This window comes from Pyrgilauda ruficollis, unplaced genomic scaffold (assembly GCF_017590135.1).
Source record: "Pyrgilauda ruficollis isolate IOZ18807 unplaced genomic scaffold, ASM1759013v1 scaffold12, whole genome shotgun sequence".
Taxonomy (NCBI): Eukaryota; Metazoa; Chordata; class Aves; order Passeriformes; family Passeridae; genus Pyrgilauda; species Pyrgilauda ruficollis.
The window spans coordinates 18,268,928-18,296,074 of record NW_024510321.1 but is presented as its reverse complement, the minus strand read 5'-3'; the positions used below and the strand labels follow the sequence as shown (position 1 = coordinate 18,296,074).

General features: G+C 39.7%; 1 protein-coding gene and 1 long non-coding RNA gene across 2 annotated transcripts in view; one reads left to right on the top strand and one right to left on the bottom strand.

The window, feature by feature from the left end:
* CUBN (cubilin) overlaps nt 1–27,147 on the bottom strand; it is a 144,072-nt gene that overhangs the window by 74,682 nt on the left and 42,243 nt on the right. The window contains exons 27-29 of the mRNA XM_041490048.1: nt 24,597–24,784; nt 11,166–11,325; nt 3,141–3,322 (exon numbers count right to left, since the gene is read on the bottom strand). Of these exons, the coding sequence (XP_041345982.1) occupies nt 3,141–3,322; nt 11,166–11,325; nt 24,597–24,784 (530 nt within the window). The remainder of the gene's footprint in view (nt 1–3,140; nt 3,323–11,165; nt 11,326–24,596; nt 24,785–27,147) is intronic.
* LOC121365672 lies at nt 17,940–22,824 on the top strand. Its single transcript, XR_005957053.1, has 3 exons — nt 17,940–17,987; nt 22,181–22,309; nt 22,698–22,824. It is a non-coding gene; the product is annotated as an uncharacterized LOC121365672 (long non-coding RNA).

Here is a 27,147-nt window from a genome sequence, read left to right as displayed (position 1 = left end):
CTTTCTATTTAAATGAGAACACCAGAGCATCTGACTTGGAAGTGAAATAGATTGACAGTCTTTCTTCCTTTTCTGCTCAGGGCTACATCTTCCTGAAGCAGAATATATTTATAGTTTGTAAAAATCTGGTCCATGCTGAAGGAGAAGATGTCATCATTTATCTGTCATAATTTATTCAAAGCAGGCATGGTAATTTTACTCTATGAATGTAACTTCAATAGAAGTCATTTATAAATTATTTCAATTATTTCATTGTGTCCAAAATAACATCTTCTATTTCCATGAAACATTTCTAGAAAATACCTTTAAGAACAATTTAAATTTGCTTTCTGAATGTTTATAAAAGGAACAGAATTTCATGGGGAAGAAAAAAAGACAGACTGCAACAGAGTCATAAAAGAAACAGGGAGAAAGATTAAAGGAGAACACATCAAACCTTGAGCCATGGGGATAACCTGAGGGTTTCATAAAAAAAAATTAACATAACTATTATTGCACAGTTTTGGTGAAACATATGGCAGTCTTGGGATACTGACATGGAAATGACAGCTTGTTTAAGAGGCATTGTCAAAGGAAAGGGAAGGGAGATGCTGCCTTTTACAAGAACAAGTATGCTTCAGACAAATGTGCAAGGGTGAAATATTCAAGAAGCTATGGTATAAAAATGAAGTTAGCAACAAAGTGGTTGCAATGAGAAATATTTCAGAATTTTCCTAAATTCACTGTCAGGTCAAAGGGATGAAGGTGTCCCTAAGCAAAAGCTAAATGCATCCAGGACAGCAAGTTTTGTGATTGCTGGGAAATATTCATTACAGGACATCTTATTTCAGGTACCAGACTGAATGGGACATGGAGGGACAGCAGACCTACTTTAGCAGTGATTTTGGCTTCCTATTAAAACTAGAAAATTGTCTGATGTCAAAGAAAGCAGGAAGCAGTAGAACTTGGTACTCAGAGATAAGGGAAATGTGAAATCAGGGGAATAACCATGAGAAAAATTAGACTTCAAACCTCAAAGATAGTTAGACAGGATACTTTTGGGAAGATATGTGAGAGTGAAAGATCTTTGGAACCTTAGTGATCACTGAAACACATGGTATCAAAAGCTCACCAGTAACCTTTTTTTTTTAACACCCTGCAAACTTAAATGCATGCGTGGTTTTCTGCTTGGACAGACATAGAAACCACAGGAAAGAAGGTGGCAAGATAAAGCAGCTGCTGAAAATGGCTAGCCATGTTCTTTTTTTTCCCCCACTAAATCTGAGTCATACTTGTTCTGTTCAGACTATGTCAATCATGGTATGAATGATTTTTATAACAAAAGCAAGAAAATATGTACATGGCAAAGTACACAAAGCTCCACTGCGTGCCAGCAGCTTGGCAAGGGAAGCTCTATGCTGCCACGCAGGACCTTTGATCATCCACTAAGACATGAACCAATTTTCCCCTGTAAGCTGATTTATGTTAGATTATCTGCCAGCAGATCAGAGGCAGGTGTTGGGAACTGGATGAACAAAGATCAGGAGACAAGTAACACAAAGCATGCCAATTCTGAGGGCAGGAAGGCAGGGGAGTTCAAGCAGCAAGGTGAGCATCTGTGCAAATGAATCAGTATGGTTGGAATGAAGCAAAACACAGCAACTAAGCTGCAAATGCCAAAAAAAGGATACCTGAAACCTAAAGTGAATACCTTGCTCAGGAACACAGAGCAGGAACTGCAGGGTCCTGTTAAATAGTATCTTTAAGCAGTCGGTGTCTGGCAACCCACTCAATTGGTTTTAGGCCTTCCCAGTAAAAAAGTTCTCAAAAAAAATGCTTGCCAGCCATCTGTACTCTTGCTGGATCATGATAGCTCCTGAGCAACCATCTGCAGATGTAGGTATTGTCCTTGGACTATTCAAGAAATGGTTATCCACAGCAAATTTAGATTTGGAGGCTGTTTAATGGATTCCTCTGGGCAACAGAGGCATAATGGAAGTTTATAGGCAGATTTCCTTCTGGGCACAAAGAACAATGAAGATGCAATGCAACAGACTTCATCAATACCCAACCCAGCCAGTACAGGTCACCTACTCACAGCCTCTGGTGTCAGTAATGTGACATACAGGCATACTTGCCAATGCTTCTGATGGAGAATTCATGGAACAACTTCCTTACACCTAGATCATACAGAAGTTAGAATGTGGGAATGGGAAGCATAAGTGTGGGTGCTGGACAGACAGTTGTCTAACTGTATGCTGCATCACATCACCCAGAAGAGAAGAAAGGCCACAGCAGAGTGGTACAAGTTCTCTTAATCTGTCTTTTGCATTCATTACAAAAATATTGACAAAAAGTCACAACAAGTGTACCTCCATTGGTGATCTCAAATGTCTCTAGTGAGAGCAGTTTAGAAAGTCTATAATTCTAAAGTTCTTCCCAAAATTATTTTCTGTCCTTTCTTCCTGTACTGGAAGTCTATTCAACTCTGTTAGTGAGAATGGTCACCTGGTTGCTTACCAACATGAGTGAAACAATGTCATATATAAAGGGTCATTCAGTCTTATGAATCTGTTAAATGTCAGAACATCCTTAGAGAGGCCCCTTTTCTCCTTTTTCCACCACCCTAAGGTGACTAGGATATTGCCTCTTTTTTTGGGTTTTTTCTTTTTTTTTTTTTTTCTTTTTGTTGAGTTCTTCATAATTTTCATCACTTAGGGTCATAAATCTCCCCACATCCTTGGAAGACCCTACACAAGATCTCACCTGAGTTATCCCTCGCAGTGATCCATCATCTTCCTTTACATCAGGAAATTATCTTCATGGTACACATGGTACAGCACCCTACACTTAGTTCTTTATAAAAGGTGGAGTTTTAAAGACTAAGTTTTTGAAAGCAGTTTTGTCTTTTGTTAGGAAGCATACAGTGCCTAACATCATAACTAATTAAGGTACACAGTCACTAAAGATATAAAAGCAAAAGACAATAAGAACATTATGGCTTCTGTGACAATACCTGTTGAACATAACTGTAGCCTCAGCAGAAACAGGAAATTGTGGTAGAATTGTTTGTTCTGCATCTACAGTTCTTGGAATTATCTGTTCCAGACAGAAATGAATATAACTTGTGTATTTTAGAGGAGTAAAACTAATGCTCTTACCTCCAAAACATCATAGCTGCAGTTTGGGTGATACTCAATGTCGAATTCCTGAATGGTGAGTTGAATGCTGCTACCAGGAGCTGTGTGGATGTACCAGATGCATTCCCTATTGCTTGGGTATGTGCTGGGGAAGCCAGGGCTGTGAAATGAACCAGAAGGACCAGCGAGCTCTTCTCCACAACCTGACAACAAAGCAAAGCAGCCTGTCAGTGAGGAGGTCTGAAAAAACTCCCTGGCAGCTACGATAAGGACAGGCAGTAGCACCCATTTCATTGACAAATGTGTACTCTGAGCTGGAAGATCTGCTCTGCCACAGGGAACCCGGGAAGAGAATGGCAGGCTGCAGATGTTTGCACTGCCTGTGCAGGAAGTACTTCACCTCCTGTTTTGGTACATTTTGTACCAAACCTCTACATCTGCTCTGACTCCTGAGACAGAGAAAAAAAGTGACTTTTTTTTTTATTAGCTTCTAACTTTGTCAGTTCAAGAAAGCTAAATCAGATCCATTCTCAGCTCTTACTGACTTCAAATAATGCACAAGTTAAGTTATCATAGGGAGATCTTTCCATTGTAAAAATGCCATTTCCCAGTGCTTTAGAAATCATAAAATTAAAGACAATGCAATTTGCCTCAGCCTACTGAGCATGATTACAAGCTGCCAGATCACAGTGGATAAACCAACTTTCTGACACTTGGTGTTTAATGTTCTTTTTTTTTTTATTCAATTGTAACAGCACAATTGTAAAACAAGCTGTGTTTGAAAGGTTATGTATTTTCTTTTCAGATAAGAAAGTATTGTCCTAACACCACTCCCCACACCCTGGGGTTACTAAGTTCTTACATACTGTGAGCTAGATTGAAGAAAGAAAAAAAAAAAAAAACCAGTAGCAAAACAATGGATGAAATGCAGGCTCTGGTTTAACAGGACAAAGCAGCTGAACATCTGAGAGTGGTTTTATCATTGCATTATGGAGATGTGCTAAGTGCAGCACTAGCCTCTCTTTAGTGAATTCCTGGGAAGATGCTATTCCTGACTCAGTCCTCAAGTTCAGGCATAAATAGGGCAGAAAGGCACAGCAGCCCTCCCGGTATCAGAGCAGATTTAGATCAGTTACATTCATAGTGAAACCTTACCTTTAGAAAAGCCAGTAGGTGGCTATGTACCTGTCACATGCAGAAAGAAAAAGAATTCTGCGTTTGATCTGATTTTGTGTGTGCCACTCTGCCTTCCAGCAGCAATTTTTCTTTGCTCTTTACATTAGAAGCCCCCCAAGTGTTTCATTTAGGCACTAATATTTTGCTTACACAGAATTTATAGTGTCACTTGAGCTTTGTAATGCCTACACTCCATCAATCTCTTTGGCTTCATCTCCAGGGGAAAGGTTCTGTCACATTGCAAAGCCCCAAAATACTTAACAAAACCATCTAACAAACTGTGAGCTCTATATTCCCAGAGGCAAATACTGTGGTATGTCAGAAGTGATAAATAGCATCTGTATCAGAGCCTTTATTTATAGGAGATATTTTATAACATAAACCAAATAAAACACTCCTTTGATCTGCTCAACATATACACACAGATGTGTAAAACTCCTCTAATCTCTATTAAATCTAAGAATAATTTGCAATTTGAATAAGCTGTCTTTGGCCATTGCTCTGCTTTACACCATATTTCAGGAAGCTGTAGATCAAGATCTTCAATTAAGTGCAAATATTTTTCTTAATGTCTTTTATGCCAAACTTGTGGCTGCTAAGTCTCAGAAGCATTTGCCATCATTTCTACCATCGAGTCTTTCAGCTTCACACAGAAAACCTGACTTTGACTTCCTCTTAGTTTGCTATAGGACTCTAGGACTGCAAAACACAAATCTATGAGGGGAAAGAGCAGCAGGTCTGAAAGGGAGCAAAGCTATAAGAATCTATTTTATCTATTTTAAGCTAAAAAGGAGACATCTAAATACTGATGTGAGGCCATGCCAGCTATGTAACACTGATCTCTCTCAGTCCATCACACAGTATCCACCAGAAAAGCACCTTTTAAACAAAAGAATTCCCACTAATCCAGGTAAACTTTTAGCTGGAGTTGTCTCACAGGTGAATTGGCACAAGCTTAGCTCTTCTCCCTTTTCCCCATCTTGCTGCACATGGAGCAGCCAGAGGTGGCTTGCCCTGCTGTCACAAAGCTACACTGTCAAGCTACTGGGCATCTCAATTTAGGAACTGAAGAAGTTTTTAAGTGTATTTTAAACCAATCCTGCCTTTGATACCTATGGAGAAAAAGGCAGTGCACTTCTTCCCCTGAAGCTGTCAGCACAGGTAAATGTTAAGCCCCCTGAAACTTTGATATCCATGATTCATCAGTGAGATGGAGAGGAAGAAAGCTTCAGTGTAAACCACCATCCCTTTTTCTCCCAGTGCCATTAGAAGATAGCCTGATTTTCCTCTAAAGAAAACAGGCTGCTGAGGTTTTACAACTGGAGAAAAAAAGGTGTCATCATTGGGGAAGCCTTACAGTGGAATTTGCAGCCTTTCTTTCCCCTCAGCAGCCAAAATTACACAGCCACTAAGGACAGAGCTCAGGAGGAAAAAGCTGCTTTGCCAGCTTGGGAAACAGAAAGATTTCTCAACAACCAGACTGAATGTCTCGGCTCCTGAGGGGGTGGGAACAGGGGAGTTTCAGCAGGCAAAACAAAGCCAATTGCTATTTATCTCAGCTCAAGGAAAGCTGGGAACATTTTAAAACCTAACACGCAGTTATGACTCAGCTTCTCCTTCTAAGGGTTTCCTGATAGCCACAAAAGACATTTTTTATTTAAACCTGAAGTGGCTCAGAGGAGAGGAAAGCTTGTGTACTCTTCTTTGAGGCCCAGACCTTTCTTCCATGCAACCCTTGCAGGTAGCATTCAGATTACTCACACTGTCTCTCCAGGGAGGTTTATATTTCCTCTGAGCTCAATCAGCATTCTCTGGAAGCACATGAGTAAGAAGGTCAAACTGTTTTTAATGTCCCATTTCTTTTCTTCCAACTAAAAATGTTCCCAGAAAACACTTTTTTTTTTTTTTTTTTTTTTTTTTTTTTTTTTTTTATGGAATGATTCTTTTAAAGTGCTTCAGTAAAATGGAGGTAAAGTTATGGTCTCCGAGATTAATTTCTTATAAAATGCTTGCAAAAAGATCAGAATTACTTGCGTTTATGCCTAAGCACTCACTGATTAATAGCAGAAAAGAGACCACTGGTCTTTGCAAATACGTGAACTTCATACCTGAATTTTTTTGACTGACCAGCATATGCCACAAGAAAGCTCCACATCAGAGCAGAAGCACTATCTCTGAACTCTCTGGCCAACTGCCAGGAAGTCTGTGCATGATGTTTCTGTTCTTTATAAGGAGGTAAGAATCAATTCTGTTACACTTTGCTGAAAATACAGATGCTAGTTGAATTTTTAAAAATATATACGTAAATACTTAAGAGATTAAAACATATGTTCCCAATTTAAACTCACTTGCTCACTTGTAGGATTGCTCTACAATGCCAAAATGAGAAAACTCAAATAATGAACTTTTTGAAATGCTTATGAAACTGTGATTACAAAGTTACATGAATACAAACCTTCTCCCAATGTTTGTATTTGTCTGCAAACATCAAATAAAATTTTGATTCTATTGAAAAAAATGGAATTTTTGCTGCTTATAGCAATGAAGTAAAAAACATTGATCTTTAGGGATAAACAAAAATGCAGAAGCAAAAGGTATAAGTAGCTGCATTTCTTCATCTATCACTGAAATAACAGTGATTAATACCAAGCCATTCTGCTCCTAATGAAACACCTTTAAAAGTTTTCCTCAGCACAGAAATACATGGTCTTGCTGTGTGCTGTGAAATGCAGACAGCTGCACTGTGGAAAAGTTGCTTGCAGCTGAACTGCAAGCATACAGCATATGACCAGTTTGTGCCAACCTCCTTGCAGTAATTTTGGCCATTCAGCCCTGCAGTTAAACAGAGAAAAAAAAAATAAGAAAGGGGAGGTACTCTTTTAGTAGTGTAAAGGTCCTGGAATTCCCCTGAAAATGCTGAAAACTACTACCTACTCTGGTGTTAGTTGCTAGGAAATGAGACAACAAACAGAAAACTTAGGAAATATATATTTGGTGGTTTTGCTTTCCCCTGACTAAAATTTACGTATTCATTGAAGATTGTGCAAGCAATGATTTACAGATCTTTCCATATTACTGCCTGTCTGGTTAGCAGATGGTGTTCATTAACCAAAGAAGAATCCCTATTCTCATAAATAATTACAGCTGAACAGAAATGTTGTAATCTGTGGAAAACACTATTATTTGCTAGGTTTTCAGATTTATTCACGGGTGTGTTTTTAGCCACATGTTAGAAAAATCCCATCCATAAAGGTTAAAGGGAACTGGCACTGTTCCTGCAAAACCAAAGTTAGGGAAATGAAAGGAAACAGAGTTTTCCAGTTGTGGTACTCATGGTGAAACTTTTCAGTGAGCGTAAGCTGACTCTAACTGCAAGGAGCATGTACTATAAACATTTGCCTGTACTATAATAATACTTGTGTGAAGTATAATTTGGATTTGATTCTGAAAACTTTTGCTCTCTTGGGTAGGTTTGGTTACAGAATATTATCCAATGGATGAAGTAGAATAATTTATGTGATAAGGGTTTATGCAAGAGAGTAAAAATTCAAGTGAGATCTGTTTCGGGTTTTTTCTCTGCTTTCTGATTTGTTAATAGCAGACCTTGTTCATCCTTAGACTTAATGTGACAGAAAGACAGTGAAAAGGAATAGCCATTTTTGGAAACTGAAAAAAATTGCAATTTGTCAAAGCTTACACAAGAAATAAACAGCAGAGCTATGATTCAGGCTTAAAAAATCTGGACCTCAGTTCCTTGCTGACCTGCAGGGTAATAATCTGTTCAGCAATCCTAATGGATACCTGAAAAATGTCTCCAGTGAATGGCTTCTGCATCTTCATCTAACCTCTGTTTCTGTAGTGCTTCTCTGAAGAACTAACAAACTTTAACATTTGACCTGACACATATACTGACACTGTGAAACAGAAAGCAGAATCATTGGTGCAAATTTGGACTCAGAAATGCTGAGAAGAGACAATTAAATTTAAAAGGTTTATTGACAATGAAGCAGCCAAATGAGTGAGCTTCCAATGCAATGCAGATGTATCTATGAAGCAGTGAGGTCCTACATGCACATTGCTTAATAAGGTAAGTGACTGGTGTAGGAAATATGTGTCTCCTCAGATATGACAGTTGTCACTGGTGTAATTTTGCACTGAGAGATCTTTGCCCTCTTAGCCTCCTGATTTTTTTTTAGGGAAAGCAATTTGATTGGCATTCCATCTTTGCAATATCCAGACTGTTACCACAAGTTTGTTCTTTCTCCAAGGGCCAATATATGTCCCATATATATTTGCCTATATTAAACTTCCTAAAACAGAGTGAAAGTAGAATAAGCACCTTGCAGATTCAAGCTTCCCATTGGCAAATAATCCTTTTGAGGTCTTGACTGCAGAAGGAAACATTAGTGATTTAGCCAAATAATTTCTAAATCCATCCTCATCAATGAAACTCCCTTAGAGAAACAATGTTATTTCAGAACCAAAATAATTTTTAAATTGACTTCTCTGCACTAGAACTTTCTACCCAAGTTAATATTACATAGGACACTTTTAAGCATAAATAACAGCATTCTCTTAAGATCAGTCTTTGTAAAAGCCTTTAGGTTTTCAAATAAACCACTTTTTAAAGTAGGTTTCCTCAGCAGATGGGAAGATCAGTTGCAAATGTTTTAAATCATTTTGCTTCATCTGTGGCAGGAGGGGCTATTCAGATCAGCTATCAATGAGGTAAGCTTTTGTCTTTTTTTGACCACCTCACAACTGTGAAAAAGCTGCTGGGAAGAGTATCTGAAGCAAACTCTATCAGACACATGGAAAACATAAGTGCTGCTTTCTTTACCATCAAAACATGTGAATGTCCTTGGTATATATCTCATAGAGGCTTCACAACTGCCAGTTAAGGAGCACATGGACAGCCTGAAAAATAGTTCACAGCAGCTTGAACTGTAGAGCACACATTTGTCACTTGAGCAGAAATAAAAGCCCTTCTCTCAGCAATATGTGTAGCTCTGTTATTTTCTTGTCAGGTGAGATGTTACCAGATCTGGATGTAGACTGCCCTAGGAATTTGCCCTCAGGGAAGAAGGGATCCAAATGCTTCACTCTGATATACCCAACTCAAAGGCTGCATCTCCTGATCATCTCTCCTAGACATGGAGACTTTTTCCAGTAATTTTTTTTTTTTTTTTTATGAACTTGAAAGATTCTCAGAACTGAGAGGTAAATATATTACCCCAGCCACATGGACTTATCTAATTTAGTTACTCTAAGGCTACCAGGCAATGTAGCCACCAAGAGTAAGAGGAATAGCTGTATTTGTGCATGACACCAACAGAGAAAAGAAAAGGAAATTTTTGGAATGAACAAAAAGATGACAACTGTGGCCAGCTCTGGAGGAACTTACACTCACATTGCAAGCTGTCAGAAGTCACAGCTGTGACGTTCTGAGCCAGCAATGACATTCCCTGAGAGCCAGGTCTATCTGACCCCACAGATAATGTGTGCTCAGACATAGCCCACATTAGCAGTCTGGGCCCCGTGCAGCATCAGGGTGGAGCTCAGTGTACGGGAATTAACAGAAGGGCAGTGCTGCCTGACAGAGAAATGAATGTCAGTGCAGCAAAGGACTGCAGAGGGGTGGGAAAGGAGGGAAAGCACAAGAGTGTTTACCATGCAGGCAGATTCTGGAAAGCTTTGAGAGCTTTAGAAAAGCAAGTTAACCCAGCACCATGGCTACTGTATGGAACTGATGTCATCTGGCTGTGCATAAAAGCCTCTGCTTTTTCTTCTTTTGTGCAGCTCCAGAATGACATCAGCCCACAGCACAAGAAGGTACCTTTGTGCTGGGGCCCTTCCCCTGCTGGCTCCTGCTACACGTCCCACTCCCAGCGTGTGTCCCTCCCCTACCCAGAAACGCTCCCTCATTCTCCCACTGAATGCAAGGCACCTCTGAGCTGGCAGAGGCCCTTGGGAGACTGCAAGCTCCAGCAGTGTGTGGTAGAGCAAGGAGCTTCCATCCAAATCGTGTTCAGCAGCCTTGCACCTCAGCAACCTGCAGCCCTCTTCATCTGCTTCAAATGCAGTCAAACCTGAATGCTGCTGACTGATGAGACAGACAGGACAACTGGGGAGATTTCATTATTTTCAAGGCTGGAACCCCTTTGGCGGGATGTACAATAGCACACGATTTAACCATGTTACAGTACACAACTGCTGTTAAATAAGCAGAGCAAAAAAAGATGCATGAAGAAACTGCAAACACAGTTTGCTGTTTTACAATCATTAACAGATTTGTTTATAGCTGGCTTGCCTGCTTGTCTGTTTAATAAGGCCTGTGACAGTTTTCATGACATGCAAGAACAAGAGAACAGACACCCCATGCACATCCTGGTCAATGTTATTTCATGCAGAGAAATGGGGCAGGGCAGCTGGAAGTGGATACTACCACAGAAAACAAGTACCACTAAATTAAACTAGAGAGAAGCCTGCATAGAAAACAGAAGTCTATAGAAATGGGGAAAACTGAGGGCTGAATGTTCCCATTAAAAAGCTCAAGTCACTCAGTTACCCATGACAGCATCCATCTCCTGTTCATTACAGAAATTCTGGACACACCCCTCATCCCTGTGCCTACTCCTGGAAATGAAAGCATATTTCACTAATAGCTCTCAATCTCCAGTCAGCTGATCTTTGATGGTGTACATGTGCAGAAATACCCACTGGGAAAGTATGTGTAGAATTATGAGGAAATGCAATGGATTTAGACCTGCAATGGGTTATTTCCATTTAAATGGCATAGAGTGGCATAAGTGGAAATCCATTACACATCCAGGGAAGGAAACCTTCCCAGAGGAAACCTGGCTCACTTACCGTCAACATGCCATAGCATCTGGAACCCACTTTTAGCATTCAGTCCATCCGAGTAAAACTCCACATGAAGGCTGGTCCCTGTAGTGCTCCCTGCCAGTGGAAGAGACTGTCCACAGAAGGTGCCTATCAGGTTGGAATGTGCATCAGGCCCATCATAGAGCTGAAATGAAATTTAAAAAAAAATGCCAGTAAGTAAAAAGAAGCTCCCCAGTTAATCAGCTTCCCAATGTCTCGGACAGGATTTAAAAAAAAAAAAAAAAAAAAAAAAAACAAAAAAAAAAAAGAAAAACAGTGACACTTCTCCTACTGGCCACCCTTGAGCCGGGGGAGCGTGGAAAGATTTGGGTAAAATGATGAGTAAATACAATGCCAATATGTCTTTAAACCTGGCTGCACACTGTGTGCAGTAGGAAGGGTTTGCTGTTTCTGTTTTGGTGTGTATTGGGGGTTGCTGGGGAAGAAGATAAAGGGCAAGTGGCAATGAACTGAAATAGAAAGAAAAAGAGGATGTCATGGGTCTGATTTGCCCATGCACCTAACACGCTGAGTGCCTCCAAACCCTTGGTGACAACTCTGTTTACATCTTCATCCGTTTAAGGCTGCAGCCAGGTGATATGAGGACTGCCTGGGCTTCTGATGGAGAAAATCAAGCAGTCAACATCATGATGGCCTCCCAGAGTAGTGAGGACAAACTGAAAACCTGAAGTAAATTTTCAAAAACACAAAGAAATTTCATGTGTTTATTTATGGTTTCATAATCTCATGCTAAAGCCTTGATTTGGAGGAAAACTGTACTGAGCCATGGTACTGAAATTTGATTTCCTTGTCATATCCTATGTGCCAGTATTTTGACAATCAATGTTCAGTCAGATATAGCAGCCCAAAAACCTTTCTGTTATCTAAACACAGCTGAGGAATCCTCCATCCCACTCTTAAAACATTGCCACTTAAAAAAAAAAATCCAAAATCAACCAAACAATCAAAACAACAATCTGCTACGGAAATATTTCTTTATTTAAATATTTAAATGATGTCTGAAGGCAGTCATATACTCACAATTAAATGAAAACGCTTAATACATATTTTGATGGGGTGACAGTAGATGCTTAGAGCTTTTTAACTTTACATTTGCTGTCTCCAGACAGGTTGAAATGGTATTTCAAATTGTAGTTTTTTAATGGTATTTCAAATTCTAGTTTTGGAAGTTTGGAAGTTTTTTTCAAATCCAGCAAATCACACTGAACATACCTCTGTATTCTCACCAAATACCCCGTACCCCAGTGTCATTTTTCAGGCATGAGGAAAATAATTTTTGCAAAGCTAGTAAAAATGAAACATTTTTGCTAGATTGCCTTTGGTTTACAATATCAGATGACTGGTTATTTTCAAGTTAGGACTTGCTTTATTATTTCTATCTTGGTTACTATGATTCTTAAAGTTTAGGAAAACAGCAACCCTTGTCCTTTATTATCACTTTGTGACAGTTCATCTGATCTTTTGTCTTACAGAGCATATCTTCCTAACACAACCCAGCAAATTACTGGCACAGAAACCATGTCTGAACATTCTCATTGTGCATTTTTGGCATGCTTCCTTACAGAATTTCAACAAAAACTTTTCTCTCTTCTGAAGCCATTACCGTAAAGTTGTCTCCATGCAAAGAATAAAATCTATGATCTCTAGAAAAACAGCAAAGGTTTATTTATCTTTGCTCTCCTTTCAAATCTCTTTTCCAAGTATCTTTGATTCCACTCAGAATTCTGCTATGTTCAGTACATTTAACTCATACTATGGAAATACATTTCAGCAAATATTGATTGACCATGCTAGCTACTAATTTTCACGCATATTTTCTGGCAGACTTGCATATGAGAATAAGTCATTAACCCCCAGGCTTTCTGTTAAAGATGCTGGTCTTGCAGAATCTTCAGAAATCTCGTTACATTTAAAACAGAGTTGGGGCCAAGAAATCAACTTGAATGGTTTCAAATCCTCTAGCAGACAGTTCAGTTGAAATGAATTTGTTTGTTTGTTTGTTTGTTTTGGTTTGCTTTCATTTGTTTTTTTTTTGTTGTTTTTTTTTTGTTTGTTTGTTTTTTTGTTTTTTTTTTTAATTAAAAAAAAAATCAGTTGGAGTTAGTTCTGCCAGAAGTTAGGGTCAAATCACAGGAATAATTCTATGATAATATTCCATGGCCTATTTAATGACTGGTGACCATCAGCCTAATACAATGAAAAGCTCAAAGCAAGCTAAGTGTATTGCAAATTGAGAACTATCACTCTATTTGGTATGGTTTCTCTTGCTGAAATCAGAAAAGACTGAAAGTTTCTAATTGCAGAAACATTGATAGTAGTGATCAGATATCCTTGAAAATACATATGAAATTGTCCTAAAGATTAGATGGCAATATGTTGAATATCAATCTGTATTGTTTCCACATATAAAATTTGAAGGACCATCTGATAGACAAATGAACTGTCCCATGCCCAGCATTACAGTTATGACCTTCTTCCAAGCCAGGGTGAGAGCTTTACGCATTCTTTCAAGGCATAAGTTCAGAAAAATGAAATCAAGTCAGATCCAATTAGATTTTTTAATAGTCCTTCCTTTGATAAATTTGTGGTGTATACTACTCATATTTCTGTGGCTTCAAGTCATGGAAATTGTACACCAGAAAAATATGAATGGTGAAGAATGAATCAATGTGGAGATCACTCTGAACAGTAGCTAAAACTATGTCAAGATACATATTTACAATGTACTGTTAGCTCTATTGATTACAAATGAAAACCCATTCTAAAGAATGATGGACTAAATCATACCTAGAAACTTCCAAATCCAAACAACAACAACAAAAAAGCTTCATACGTCTCCTGCAATTTGATTCATCAAGAATGTATTATTTTTATCTAAGACAGAGAATGCCACATTTCTATGTCATTTCCTCTGAAAACAGTCCATCAGTTTTTCTAGTCACAAAGCATGGTTACTATGGCAATCCCTTCATGCCGTGCTGCCCCGTGGGTTTGAGTTCACAGCAGCATTTCACAGGGAATTTGAGTGCCTGGCCAGCTGTAACTCATTGAGAGAGGCAGAACCACGACTGCTAGAATTACAGCTGGGTTTTTTGAGCTGTCTTTCATTTCTAAATGAAGGGAACAGCTGTGTGTTTTCACAGGGCATTTTGAACTTCTCAAACCACCTTTTGCTCTCACACAAACACAGGCAAGGGAAACTGAAGCTGAACACAACTCTCATGAGCCATAATTTCTCTCCTGATATCTGAGATAACGTTTCTTGTGTCAGGTCCTGCTTTGTCAGCTGTGTTATCTTAAACTGCTGCAAATAGAGGGAAGGTTCTTCTGCAGTCTATATGAGACAAGATACTTCTTATGATTGTGCAAGACAATTGGATTTTGGGGCAGTGTATTAGTCACTCCTGCACCATACTGACTCCAGGAACTGGTAATTTGAGTCCCTTCCAGCTCCCCATTGCGAAGAAAGTTCTTGTCCCCTTCTGTGTATATATTGGTTTTATAATCTATTTATTTGTTCAGACCTTTTAGCCTCCACCAGAAAATCCAAGCGCTTCATAATGATTTTGGCAGACAATTCAACCAGCAAAACAGGCAAACACCTGCAACACGCTTTCAGATCCTTAGCCTCTCCTTTTTAGGAAAGCAATTGCCCAGCAGCAAGCAGAACGCTGCATTTCACCAGCCTGCACCCCAGCACTGGGTCCAGGAGGGATGGGTTACATTCAAATAAATTATTTGGCATGGCTCAATAACTGTTAGAAGAAACTCCTTACCAGGCTCCCTAGGAGCAAGTGTATAGGTTGACATGAAGGTAAGAAGGGGAAGTACCAGCTCTCTAAGGGAGGAATCAAGCTGTGTGACTGCCCCACAGCGAAGTGGCAGCTGAAAACCATCTGCTGTACATTAGAACAGGGTTGGGAAAGCAGGACTAGCAAAAGCTGCAGGAAGGGTTTGGCTTGGGTAGCTCCTCTGGGGGACACCATGGTCACCAGTATTGCATTTTGGCTCTTCTGACTCTTCAGCCTGGAAAAATGTCACTAACACCAATAATGATGCCCTGGAGGCCACAGCTGTTCGCTTCTCTTTGGAGGAGCAAAGCAAAAGGGCATGACCTGTGTCACAGAAAAGCTCATTACCAGAACTGGAGCAGGAGCTCAAGGACTGAGCTGACTGGAAAATGAGGTTTCCTCTACTTGGAAGAAATAAAGATCTATAAAAAATGGGGGAAATAACCTTGGAATGTGTTCCATTTGGACATACTCGAGGTAGGGACAATTTTCTAGCCGACTGCCTTGTCAAGCTTACTCTGTCTTGCAAAAGTGAGCCTTTTAGACTGGTAGTAAGACTCCATCTGTTCAGTTTTCCTGGCAGAAAATTAGGGGGTGGGGAACAGGGAGGTAAGTGGGGAGGGATTGTTAAGGCAAAATATCAGTGTTCTCCTGAAGAATGTTATTTCTATGAAAAGGCATGGTTTTGGTTTTTTTCACCAGGAAAAACAAGCTGCTTATATACACTAGTTAGTAATAACATATGGTCTTGATCAAGAGGTGATAGTCTTCAAAAACAAACTTTCAGTTTTTTATGAGGGGAAAATCTATTCTATGAATAGTGACAGTTCTCTTTCATTGTACTGTACATAATACTGTCATCAGATGTCATGAATTCATCATAATAATGAGCAATTATAGTAATAATTGTCTCCAGCTGAGTCTTGAAACAAACTATTTGCTGTTAGAAAACCTTTATGCAGGGACCAGCAGTAACAATCCTGGGCTGTATTTGCAGAACTCAGGAAAGGAGGCATTGCCTTGGATCAAACCATCAGAGCCATAAGTGCCCCACCCATGCTCAGAGCCTCTAGGACAGTCTGACACATGCAAGTATCCCTTTCCTCTTAGAAGAGGGAAAGCTGATATGGGATTGTTTGGATCTAAACACCAGAGGCAGTGATTACAGGTTTCTGAATAGCTCTTCCTGAAAGGAAATGAAAGGAAAATAAATTCTGGAAAGGAAATTTTGATGGCATTGCCACAAATGTATTACCAGAATACAAAAAGAAGCAAAAAACAGACTATATAATCCTCATCCAAGTAACAGAATGCACTCTAAGGAGAAATCACCATTAATGGTTAAAACAAGAATTAACACAGACAAAAATAATTAATTTCCAAGCAACACATTTCCTTCTAGAAGGGTAGAGTGCAAAGTTAAGAACCTGCAGGTCTGTCAGCCAGAGGAAAATCCAAACAAATTAAAGCACCAGGATGTGGCCCAGTGTGCTAGCTGAGCACCACAATGACATTGTTTCACAGAAACAAAGGCAGCTTAAGACTTTGAGTGACTGACTGCATGGAGCCTTGACACTTCTGCACAAACAGGAGAACAAAATAAGGTTATGTTTGTGCTTGGATGATGAGAAGGGTTTGCAATTGTCACTAGAAAAAGGCCCTTCTTAAGAACTCATTCTAACTAATATTTTAATATGAGTATTTAAATATATTTATGCCCTATGATGAAAGTGCATTGATTTACAAAATGTCACTGGTAGTATGTCTCCCTGGAGAAGCAGATGATGTATGAAATAGACCCACCCAGGTCCTGTACCCAGACATCAAATCACAGCCTGCTGGCCATGCTGCAGCAGTATCCATTAACATTTTATCATGCAAGCTGGCAGCACAGCAGCACATCCCTTGCTCTGACCACCATACACACCTTTCTTGTCTCCATACAATGACACACTTCACTAATGAACCATTTTATTCTATAGTACAATGAAATTTGACATCAGGCATCACTTAGACATGGAGGCATACTAGTTAATATGCTGGGATTTATCTAACATACAGAAATAAATAAATGTCTACTTTTTTTTAAGAGTGAGTCTATGTTTTGTCTTGTAACCTGAACCTGAAATAATCAGAGCCCTGTGAAAATTTTGAGCAATGTTGAAGTCCACATTACATTGGAGTGATTTTTATAAAATAGTTTTTCACCTATTGAATTAGCACTTACTTTCTTCTCAAAGAAAACAAAGACATTTAACTACAGTCATATCCGTCCATTCCTGTCTTTCTAGGGAATGTTATTTCTCGCAATTACAGGAAACCAGTATTTTGTTAGTGATTAATGAATTATAAGAATGTAAGAAATACAGGGTGTATCTTTGGATTAAATTTTAAAATTGTTTTAGATACAGGAGTAGAAAATAATGGCTGCTGAAGAAAGGAATGCCTAGGAGACATCCACCTAGTCAGTACATCCCAAAATCTGCACTCAAAACCTTATTTGTTCAGCATGCCATTCTAAATCTCCAAAACTCTATGGGGAAGGCACCTCCTCCCAGCCAGCGTACTGTGGTGGACAGAATCCAGATGGGTCCCTAAAGTGTCTCTGCAGCTTTTGCTGACCAAGGGACTGCCTGGGGATCCACGCCTTTGTGGCAGTGGGATCACATTCTTGGTGATGAGGCTGTTGCTATTTTGGCCGAGTGACTGCTGTCCTCAAAGCAGAAATTGAGGCAGTTCCTTTGCAGCGAGAATCCACTCATGGTGGAGGGAACAGGACTGCTTTTAAGCTTGGGACAGTAATATTCCCAAAATTACTCTTCAGCAGAAATCTGTGTGAAAAGCTCCCTACAAAGGGAGGGGCTGTGCCTAAGGGGGTGGAGAAGTGTTCCTGCTCTGAAAAACCCAGGGTGGCCTGAGCAGTTTGCAGCGCTGCTGATTTGTGCCCAGGGCTCTGCTTCTCCTCCTGTTCTTACCAGCCCAGATGAACTGAACTGTAAGTGGAAGGAACATCACACTGACACCATAAAGGGCCAGAGAGGACTGGAAGGGCTCTGGGAATTCCCCCTTATTTGAGAAAATTTGCATCATGCATATCTATGGACACTAGGGAGAGTTGCAGCTTGGTGTCAGCAAATGGAGACAGAAAAAAAGATAAATATTCCTGCCTATTAGGCTTTCAGGCTGGTTTATGGGAATAGTTCAGGGGGTGAACATGACCTTCCATAAAGTCCACTGTGTTTTTTTCTGAGCTGTCTGGGGTCTTCCCTGTGATGAGGGGAATCTTTGACTGATTTAAATGGAGTTTCTCCAGCCACAATGTAACTTTTTAATGCAATGCCTGTGCTGAGTGTGATAAGCAGACAGTCTCAGATAATGGCCAGGCTTTCCAGCAAAGTCTAGCATACAGAAGAACAGAGGCAACAAGAATCCAGCTGAAACTAGATGAGTCTCAAATATTCTTTCTCCAAGAAGGGGCATGCACACTACCATCATGTGGTGGTATTTCACAGGCATTTCATTGTAGCATGCATTTTTCTGAAGGAACAGGCTAAGTCACATTGCTGTGAGCTGGCAGGGTGTGGAAAATGCCAATTCCATGAAGGTCTGACTCATTTTGAGAGTCCAAAAGAGGAGCCTGTGCTGGCTTCACTTGTGCTTCTTGTCATCTGAGGTTTCTGTAGGCACCAAGCAACACTGTCATCACTACAAATTTAGCTGTTGTGAGGGGTCGGGGGTTTTGTGTGCATTTGTAATTTTGCTTCTATGTAACCTTTCAAAGAGCAGAGCCAAAGTGTACTTTGATTCTGGCAATGCAGGCAATTAGAAAACCAAAAAATTGGAGTGCTGAGCTGATCCTGTTTAGGGTGGACAGCTTTTTGGCCTGACACTCTCCTTTTAAATATCCAGATCTCTCACTGAAAATCAGTGCATGGGCTAAGATTTCATTGTATACCGATGGTGAAGCCTAGAACAGAAACCTGAGAATTGTCACTTTTATCCTTACAGTCTTACACTGAAGGATTTCTTGTGGAGGCCCATAACCCCCTGAAGGAATTCAGGGATGTGCTGTTGTGCTGCCAGCTTGCATGATAAAATGTTAATGGATACTGCTGCAGCATGGCCAGCAGGCTGTGATTTGATGTCTGGGTACAGGACCTGGGTGGGTATATTTCATACATCATCTGCTTCTCCAGGGAGACATACTACCAGTGACATTTTGTAAATCAATGCATGGCCATAAGAAAAGCCATTCCCTGTGCTTGAAGAATTCCTGCAGCACTTTAGAAAGACACACTCATAAATAAAATGTAATAATGGTAATCTCCTAATATAGTTTAAGCATATTTACTAATTGCAAGAGGGAGTAAAACTAGAAACAGGGTAAGATATTTTAATGTTAAGCTAATAAAAAAAGAGGATGACCAGATGAGCGTGAGCGACAATTATTGAATGCAGTATTCCCAGATGGAGAAAAAGGATATTATGGTACATCCCTGGAATGCTACTGTGGTTTAAAAAAGGAGGGAAAAAAGACATATCCTGCTACCACCAGAAGGAAATGAAACAGTTCTCAGGAGCAGATGCCATATTAATTACTGTATTCATTAGATAATATTCCTCATATAATCATGCAATGGTATTTTAACCACTTTGAGCCTAGTTGCTGAAAGGGTCTGGGCTGCTTAAGCATACTGACTGTAAGCAAGCAAGGCAGTGCTCTGGTCCAAAGTGGAACTCTGTCCTGGCTTGCAGCAGAAGAAAGGCATTTGTTGTTATCAGGCAGTTGTTTGCCTCATAGGATGTTCTTTTGCATTAACCCAATGACAATTCCAACACTGACAGTAGATGCACAGACCAAAGGGGTGAAACTTGGACAGAGAGCTCTGAAATTTGTCTTGCTGCCTGACACAATTTTGCTATCTGTTTATCAGGCTGCTGGGATCTTGCAAAAGGCTGGGAAAGGTCTGCTCTTGTCCTGGTTCTGGCTCATAATTTTTTGCAGTAGGTGGGGGGGGGGGGGGGGGGGGGGGCATGGCCAGGACACAGGGGTTGTTCTGTACCATGTCATTTCATTGCCAGGGGCAGGGGACAGGGCCAGGAAGAAGGGGCTCCTTCTGTCTAGAAAACCTGGCAGAGGGAGCTGTCTGGTATTGTCTGTTACAGTTTGGGGTCTTTTTTGCCTGTATGAATAATTTCATATACCCTCTGTCATTAGTCTTGTTGCTGATACTGTTAATTTTCTTATGTCTACTCTTGATCTTTGCCTTTTGTGCTCCAGTTGGTGGGGGAGAGGGAAGCAGTGCATGGCTTTTGTGGGAGTACTAAATTGGAGATATCATTCCTAATCCATGACATCTCTGTAATTAATAAAAGCAGATGCTAAACAGACTGGACGTCAAGTGACAGTAGTGCTTTCTCAGCAGAAGAACATAGAGGGGCATTGTCACTGAAGGACAGAATGATCAGTGGTTTTCAAATAATGTTTTTTCTTGTATAAGGAAGGAGTATATGTCAGCTCTACAGCAAGACTCAAATCTTCAGGGCAAAACTATTATATACTTCCTACTTTGCCTCCCCAGAGATTATGTTCTGCCATACCAAATAAGAAGGTAATTCATCATTAAGGATGGGGAATTAAATATATGCTTGTTCAGCTAATAATCTGATGCATGTAGAGGAAGAATGACATTTCTATGTCATTGCCTGCAGTATCTCACTAGTTACAGCCCCACGACTCCTCTAGAAAGACTACTGTCAGGTTATTTAGCCAAGACACAGCAAGCAATATAAGTTAAAGACCATCCACTCTAATTACAGTTAGTGTAGCATCACCAGTAAACATTCTGCTATTTGATATGTCTTGTATCTTATTATTGTCGCTTCTGTACATGTCTTTATCAGAAGCAATTAATCTCATATTCTTGCAACTTCACTGCAAAACTCCTTCCAAAATGTCACACATCCTATGAGCATTACTAGTGATGAGCCAACATCCTCTGACAGGATATGAAACACTGTACAGTGCTCATTTGCTGGGTAAGTGCTCATATGGCATTCATCCTAGACACTGACATAATAAAACCTGCTTCCCTCCCACATTGCCCCTTCTCAGTTTCTGGCACCTACACACAGAGAATTGCCCCAAAGTCAGAATAACAGAGTTTTTTACTTCCTACTTGACACAAGTATAAATAGTTGTATATGCTAAAGTGGTGGAGATGCAGGTCCTGCCCAGACCAGACAAGCTGGAGTCACTCAATGCTCCCTGCAGAAAGAGAATGCTGCTCACCATGAGTAACACCTGCCAGATGGTGGAATGGTGGCCTAGCTGACAAGAAGCCTCCCATGATCAAAAGAGGAAAGGAAATATGTAACACAATACACAGCTGTCTTCTTATTGTACATATGTGGCTGAATTTCAGTCTGGAAGAATCATGCACTGTACTTGTACTTACTCATACTCACTGGATAGCTGACTATATTTTTCCTGCCCTTAATGTGAAACAGTTATTTGCTCTATGGCATGATAATATCTTTGGTAACTGAAAATCACTAGGAATACCCATGTGTAGAAAATTTTGGTTTTGACATTATACATATAACTTCTGACTCACATGTGGACTAAGCCAGGTAGCAAATAGCTAATTAACTGTATATATCTGACTGAATTAGTCATGAGGCAAAATGCTCTTTTTATGTGGGTTTGGGTCAGAGTGTCAGCCATAATTAAACACAAAGCTGAGGAACATGCCCTTTTCCAGTATAAAGACTGGGACCAAAAGCATTTTGTTCAGCAAGCAAGGTTCAGCAGTACTCAGGAAAACAGCTTGCTCAGTCTAGTTGTCCCCACCCCACCAAGCACCATCATTTTCCCCTTCAGAATTCAGGAAGATTTCAAAAAATTAGAGCTTTAGTTTGAGACTATAAAAATATGTCCACATGTCCATAAATCTGTTTCTCACACTAACTTTTAAAAACAGCTTTACTACTTCTGGGGTGTTTTTTGCAACTGCCATTTCTTGACTGTAGTTTGCTAAGGCAGGTCATGCTTCTGCCATAACACCTCTGCAACCTTTAGTCTTGTCCTTGCATCATATGCCGCTTTTCCTTACTCCTTCTGCCACTACAGCTGTGATCATCAGCTAATCCAACCTAACAGCTAACTCTTGTCCTTCCTGTCCCCAGCCTCCCAGCAAGTAGGAGGGGATATTGTCACCGAGCCTGCCATCTGCTAGCTGCCACGGAGCAGCATGCTGCTACTGTCCGAGCTGCCACAGAGCTAAGAAGACAAAGAGAGTGTTGCTGTCTGCTCAGGTAAGTGCCTGAGGTGGGAGAGCTGCTGCCACAAACCCTAAACAAGATAGGGGAAGGGACTCTTAAAAGCTCCCAGGGAAAAGAGTGCTTGATCAGCAACCAGCAGCCACTCTGGTTCATGAGTGTAGCTACATGCAAAGTGTCTGAGCATCAGGTTCCCATTTCCTTCAAGAAAATGGTGAGGGATTCTGGTCCCTGCATCACCAGCTTAGACCACAGTGAACAGGTTTATGTCTCTGTTATACTCAGCAAGATCATCAGATCTTTCCCCTCTTAGACCTCGCTGAAATAAAGGAATCTCAAAATTGACATGTGGCAGAAAAGTAATTTAGTTTCGCTGAATAACTACGAGGTTTCTTTTAATTATCCTTTTTTTCTTAATTTGCAGCAGTGTCAGACTCCACATGGATTTCAAACAGAAAAGTCCCAAATATCTGCAGTCTGCTTCGAAAGTGAACTGTACGCTTGTTCCAGATGATTCCCCCTTTCCCCTACACCACAGCACATTCCCAGCCTTGCCAATACGTTCTCCTTTCGCAAGATGCAGGGTGGGAGCAAACACCATTCAATTCCCTGGCTGGTTCAACCTTGTTCTCTTTTTACACTATGGCACATATTTGTGCAGCATGCAACAACCAAATGAGAACATCTTTTCCAAGTGGTGTTTCTTAATTTGGAGAAAGATTTGTAAGTAAAGTTACATGAATTGCAAATAAAAGCCTCCTTAACACACTTCCATGACTTTATTTTTCCCTTGTTTTCTCTTTTTTATACCTCCTTCAGTCTGTATTTTCTTTGATTGAAAGCACTGAAAAATTGTTAAGCAGAGAGTGCTCCTGTCTCCTTACTCTCTCCAATATGTTTTATTTCTGTTCTTTTAAGTGCTTTGGATCAGATCCTTGCCCCTGGCACTATTCCTCCACCCTTGACTTATGACTACAATAGTGAATCTGGCAAGCTTCTTGCTCCTCACAGGCTGGCTACTGTGTGCAGGGCTCCTGCTTTCCATGGGTCAAGGCTTTAGGCATCTTGAGACTAGCACTGGCCTCTCCACTTGGCTCCAATGTTTCTTTTTCAGCCTCCTCACAAAAACAAACCAGGGCTTAATAGTTAGTTAGCAGTACAGTGCTCCCTTGTTTATTTTCTTCACATGTCTATCCTTTCTTTCCATTCCTGGCCACAATCAGAAGAAAGCTGGAAGAACATCACTTTTACCAATTTTCTACCAATTTTGAGCTGTGAAAGCTGCCATAGTACTGAGGTAGAGGAAGTGAGAGAGGACATCTAGAAGGAACAGATTAGGCCATCAACCAGTCTGTTGCTGAACCTTCTGCAATACCTGGGTGTCAATACCCCCAGAAATACAGGTACTATTCCATAGTCCTCTCCCTGGCTGTAAGCAGTCTTCTCTAAGATTTCTCTAAATTACAGTTCCTCTTGTGCAAAACCCTAAGTAGAGCACAGGGGCTGCGTGCGGGCATCCTGTACAAGGGTGAGATCTGAACGATGAATCAGTCCAGCAAAATTGTAGGCAGGAGATTATAATCCACAGTATAGAGTGATCATGACTACCCTCTATATCCCACAGTACTAAGTTCAAAATTTAAAGTAATTTTTCAGCTTTCCTAGAAAATTTTGAGAAAACTTTGTTTTGGTCCTTGATTTTTTTTTTTTTTGAGTAAATTAAAATAAAGGATACTTGGTTTTAGATTGACTCTATGGTTTCTTTTGCCTAAAAATGTCACATTTTGTTTGTGGGTACATTAATTTTCTTTTAGTCCTTTTAAAGATGCAGATGAATTATGTAAAATATGAACATGAGACACAGGAATTCTCCCTTTAAAAATGTAGATATTTATCAAAGTTTTTGAACATTCTTCATTCCTTCTCAGATAAAAACAAGAGGACAATAATTGGGCTCACTGCCTTTTTGCAATTCATTTACTAATCTCAGGATTCCCCCTTCTTTGCATGAAGTTGGAGTCATGACATCTCACTTTGCCAATGAAAGCCAGTGCATCTAATCTAAGGTGGAAGCTAGACTGTAGAAACCTAGGCACCTGCAGAGTGATTCCTCCTCTCAGAGGCACACACCTGTCTTGAGGTAGCAATGCTTCACTCCATACTCATCACTGAGGAAAAAGTGTTAAATAATTTGGATTTAACACTTAAGCTTTAATGGTTAAATTTAGATAGGATAAATTTCCCCTTGCTCTTCTGCAATCTTATTCTTTTTCTTTTTTATTAAAGACTTGATTTTTCATGTTTCTAGAATCTAGGCACATACCTTCAAGAAGTCACGATCACAGTCAGATCCATCTTCTAAATCAAAGGCTGTGAAGCTATAGTTGAGGGTGTTCCCCTTGGTGGTTTGGATAGTCCAGTTGCAGTGCTCATTTAATGGGTAATTATTTGGATAATTTAAACTTTCCAATATGCCATGGCTACGATTAACAGTCAACACTTCATGGCAAACTGAAAAAAAAGTGGTTATAGATAACTTTTGTTCAGTGTTATTAATCCATTATCTCAAAAATTACTAATTGAAGTTACTGATAGCATTACAATGTAAGAAATATTTTTTTTCAGGTTAGAGAAGCCATGCAGAAAGAGAATGGTGACCTCTTGGAAACATATTTGTATATGTTTCAACCAAAACTCCAGCTATTGAAACTTGAATCTTTCAGCATTATTATGACCTTCTTTTCTGACATTTGCACACCCATCAATACATATTTTTGAACACACATATTTTTGGGCAGTCTTCTTTAAGTCTAAATACATGGGTAGTCATGAAACACATTTTCTTTTTTTTTTTTTTTTTAACTAATCATAAAATGTACCCTGTCATTTGAAACAATTTGGGGAGGTGCTCAACAAATATTGACATCAATAAAAGTGGTTTATTTCAGCTAACTAGGAAAAAATTATGATCCCTGCATAAAACAACCAATGGAAATTACACTATTAGCATTGGGCTTTCTAGCCCCAGGAAAAGCATGTGAAAATGAAATTTTTAAAAAGAAGCCATGATTTTCCTTGTGAGACATTTGATAACATCCTAGCATAAGGACTGGACACTCACCTCGAATAATAAGAACTTTCCTTGAATTGCAGAAAAAATGAAAATAAACTGAACTAGATAAAGAACAAAATTACAATTATGGCATTAGGTCGGTGAGTCTCATTTTCCAGTATTCACCTTTCCCTAAAGACAAAAAATATCAGTGTGGGCAATCCCTTGTCTGGAGAAAGCATACAATGTGTATTGGGAGCACAGGCTCCCAAATGTGTAATTAGTGCACTGGGAAGTGGCCAGGGGGCAGGGAGCAGACCAGGCTGGTTGGTTTGTGCAGCAAATCTGCAGTGTTTGAACAGCAGAAATAGCTGAGATTCACTTGCATGACTGTTCTATTGTCTGTCACCACAGAGAGTACACCTACCTCCTGCACATTTTTTAAATTCTAACCAAACGATTTAAAGGTCTGTCTTTTCAATATTTCAGAATGCTTGGGATACAGCTGAAGGTCAGGGTCAGGTGGAGTGGAGTGGAGCTTGCCTGAAAAGCTACTCTGAAGCATATGACTTTTTGAAAGGGCAGGACAAAGAACACTAAAAGGGTTTTGAAGAATGCAAAACGGGTAAAATCTGCTCCCCCCTGCCAAAGGGATTTTATTAGAAACATATCAGGCACAGAGGTGCCTTTGAATGGTAACTTGATACTGTGTTTTCCTTTGCAACATTTTCCAATTAATCATTAAATTTCTTTCATGTACATGTAAATGTATCTGGTATCTAAGCATCCTTATTTTACAACATACTGCCTACATAATCTAGCTTTTGGGCAAGACATTAAAAGCTTTCTCTGATGCATCTTCAGGAATTAAATATGAATGTAAATCACTTTATCTGATAGCTCAGGTTCTACATCTGAGTGCTCTGAAAGTGCTCTTTCTGTTTAATTAATGAAAGGCAGGAGGAACCTTTTCTAATATATCCTCTTGACATTGCAGTCTGAAAAACACATGGCAGTGATATCTGTAAGGAATGAAGGAGCCAAGGCTTCCTCCTTCTTCTAATTACTGCATGTGTCACACATGGAAAAATAGCTTTGGTTTCTTGTAATCCATTTACTATTGTCCAAACCCAAGACAACTTCACATCTATAAACCTACAACAGTCCTTGTCACTTGGACGTGTCATATTTAGAGGACACAAATATGCTTGCAAATCACTTTGTATGTGATGAAATTACATATTTTTCAATGTGCATTTAATTGTTAAAAAATATAAAACGTTTAAAGAGAAAAGTAAACACTGGGACTATACTCACATTATGACTGGGAATAAAATAACTTTGTCATGTGTCTTCTTGTGTTTTCTCCAAATGATATTATTCTGATATTTCTGGGGTAGTACTATTTTACAGAAGCATGTTTGCAAGAAAAGTATTACCCTTACCACAAGATATTAAAAATGAAGCTTTTTAAAATGTTCCCCATAGGCTAATTTATCCCAAGCACCCACAATGATGCAGTCTGGCTGACAGAAACTCAATTATCCTTTGTCATCCTTCCTCAAAAGCAGCTCTATGATCAGAGAATCTTGCTATATCTGCCTTCTCTTTTAAAAATTCAGGAGCCTGAAGGAGCAGAAGAGCAAGAGCTGTCAAATCTACCCAGTTATGGACTTCCAGCATTTGTTATTCTGAGTAAATCTGGAGTGACATATGCCACTGGTGCAGGTAATAGAGATAGAGCCACCTTACTAGCTTTCTCCTAAGAAGGAGATAATCTCCATCACAGGTAAATGGGCAGATAATTTTTAGGTCTCTGTGT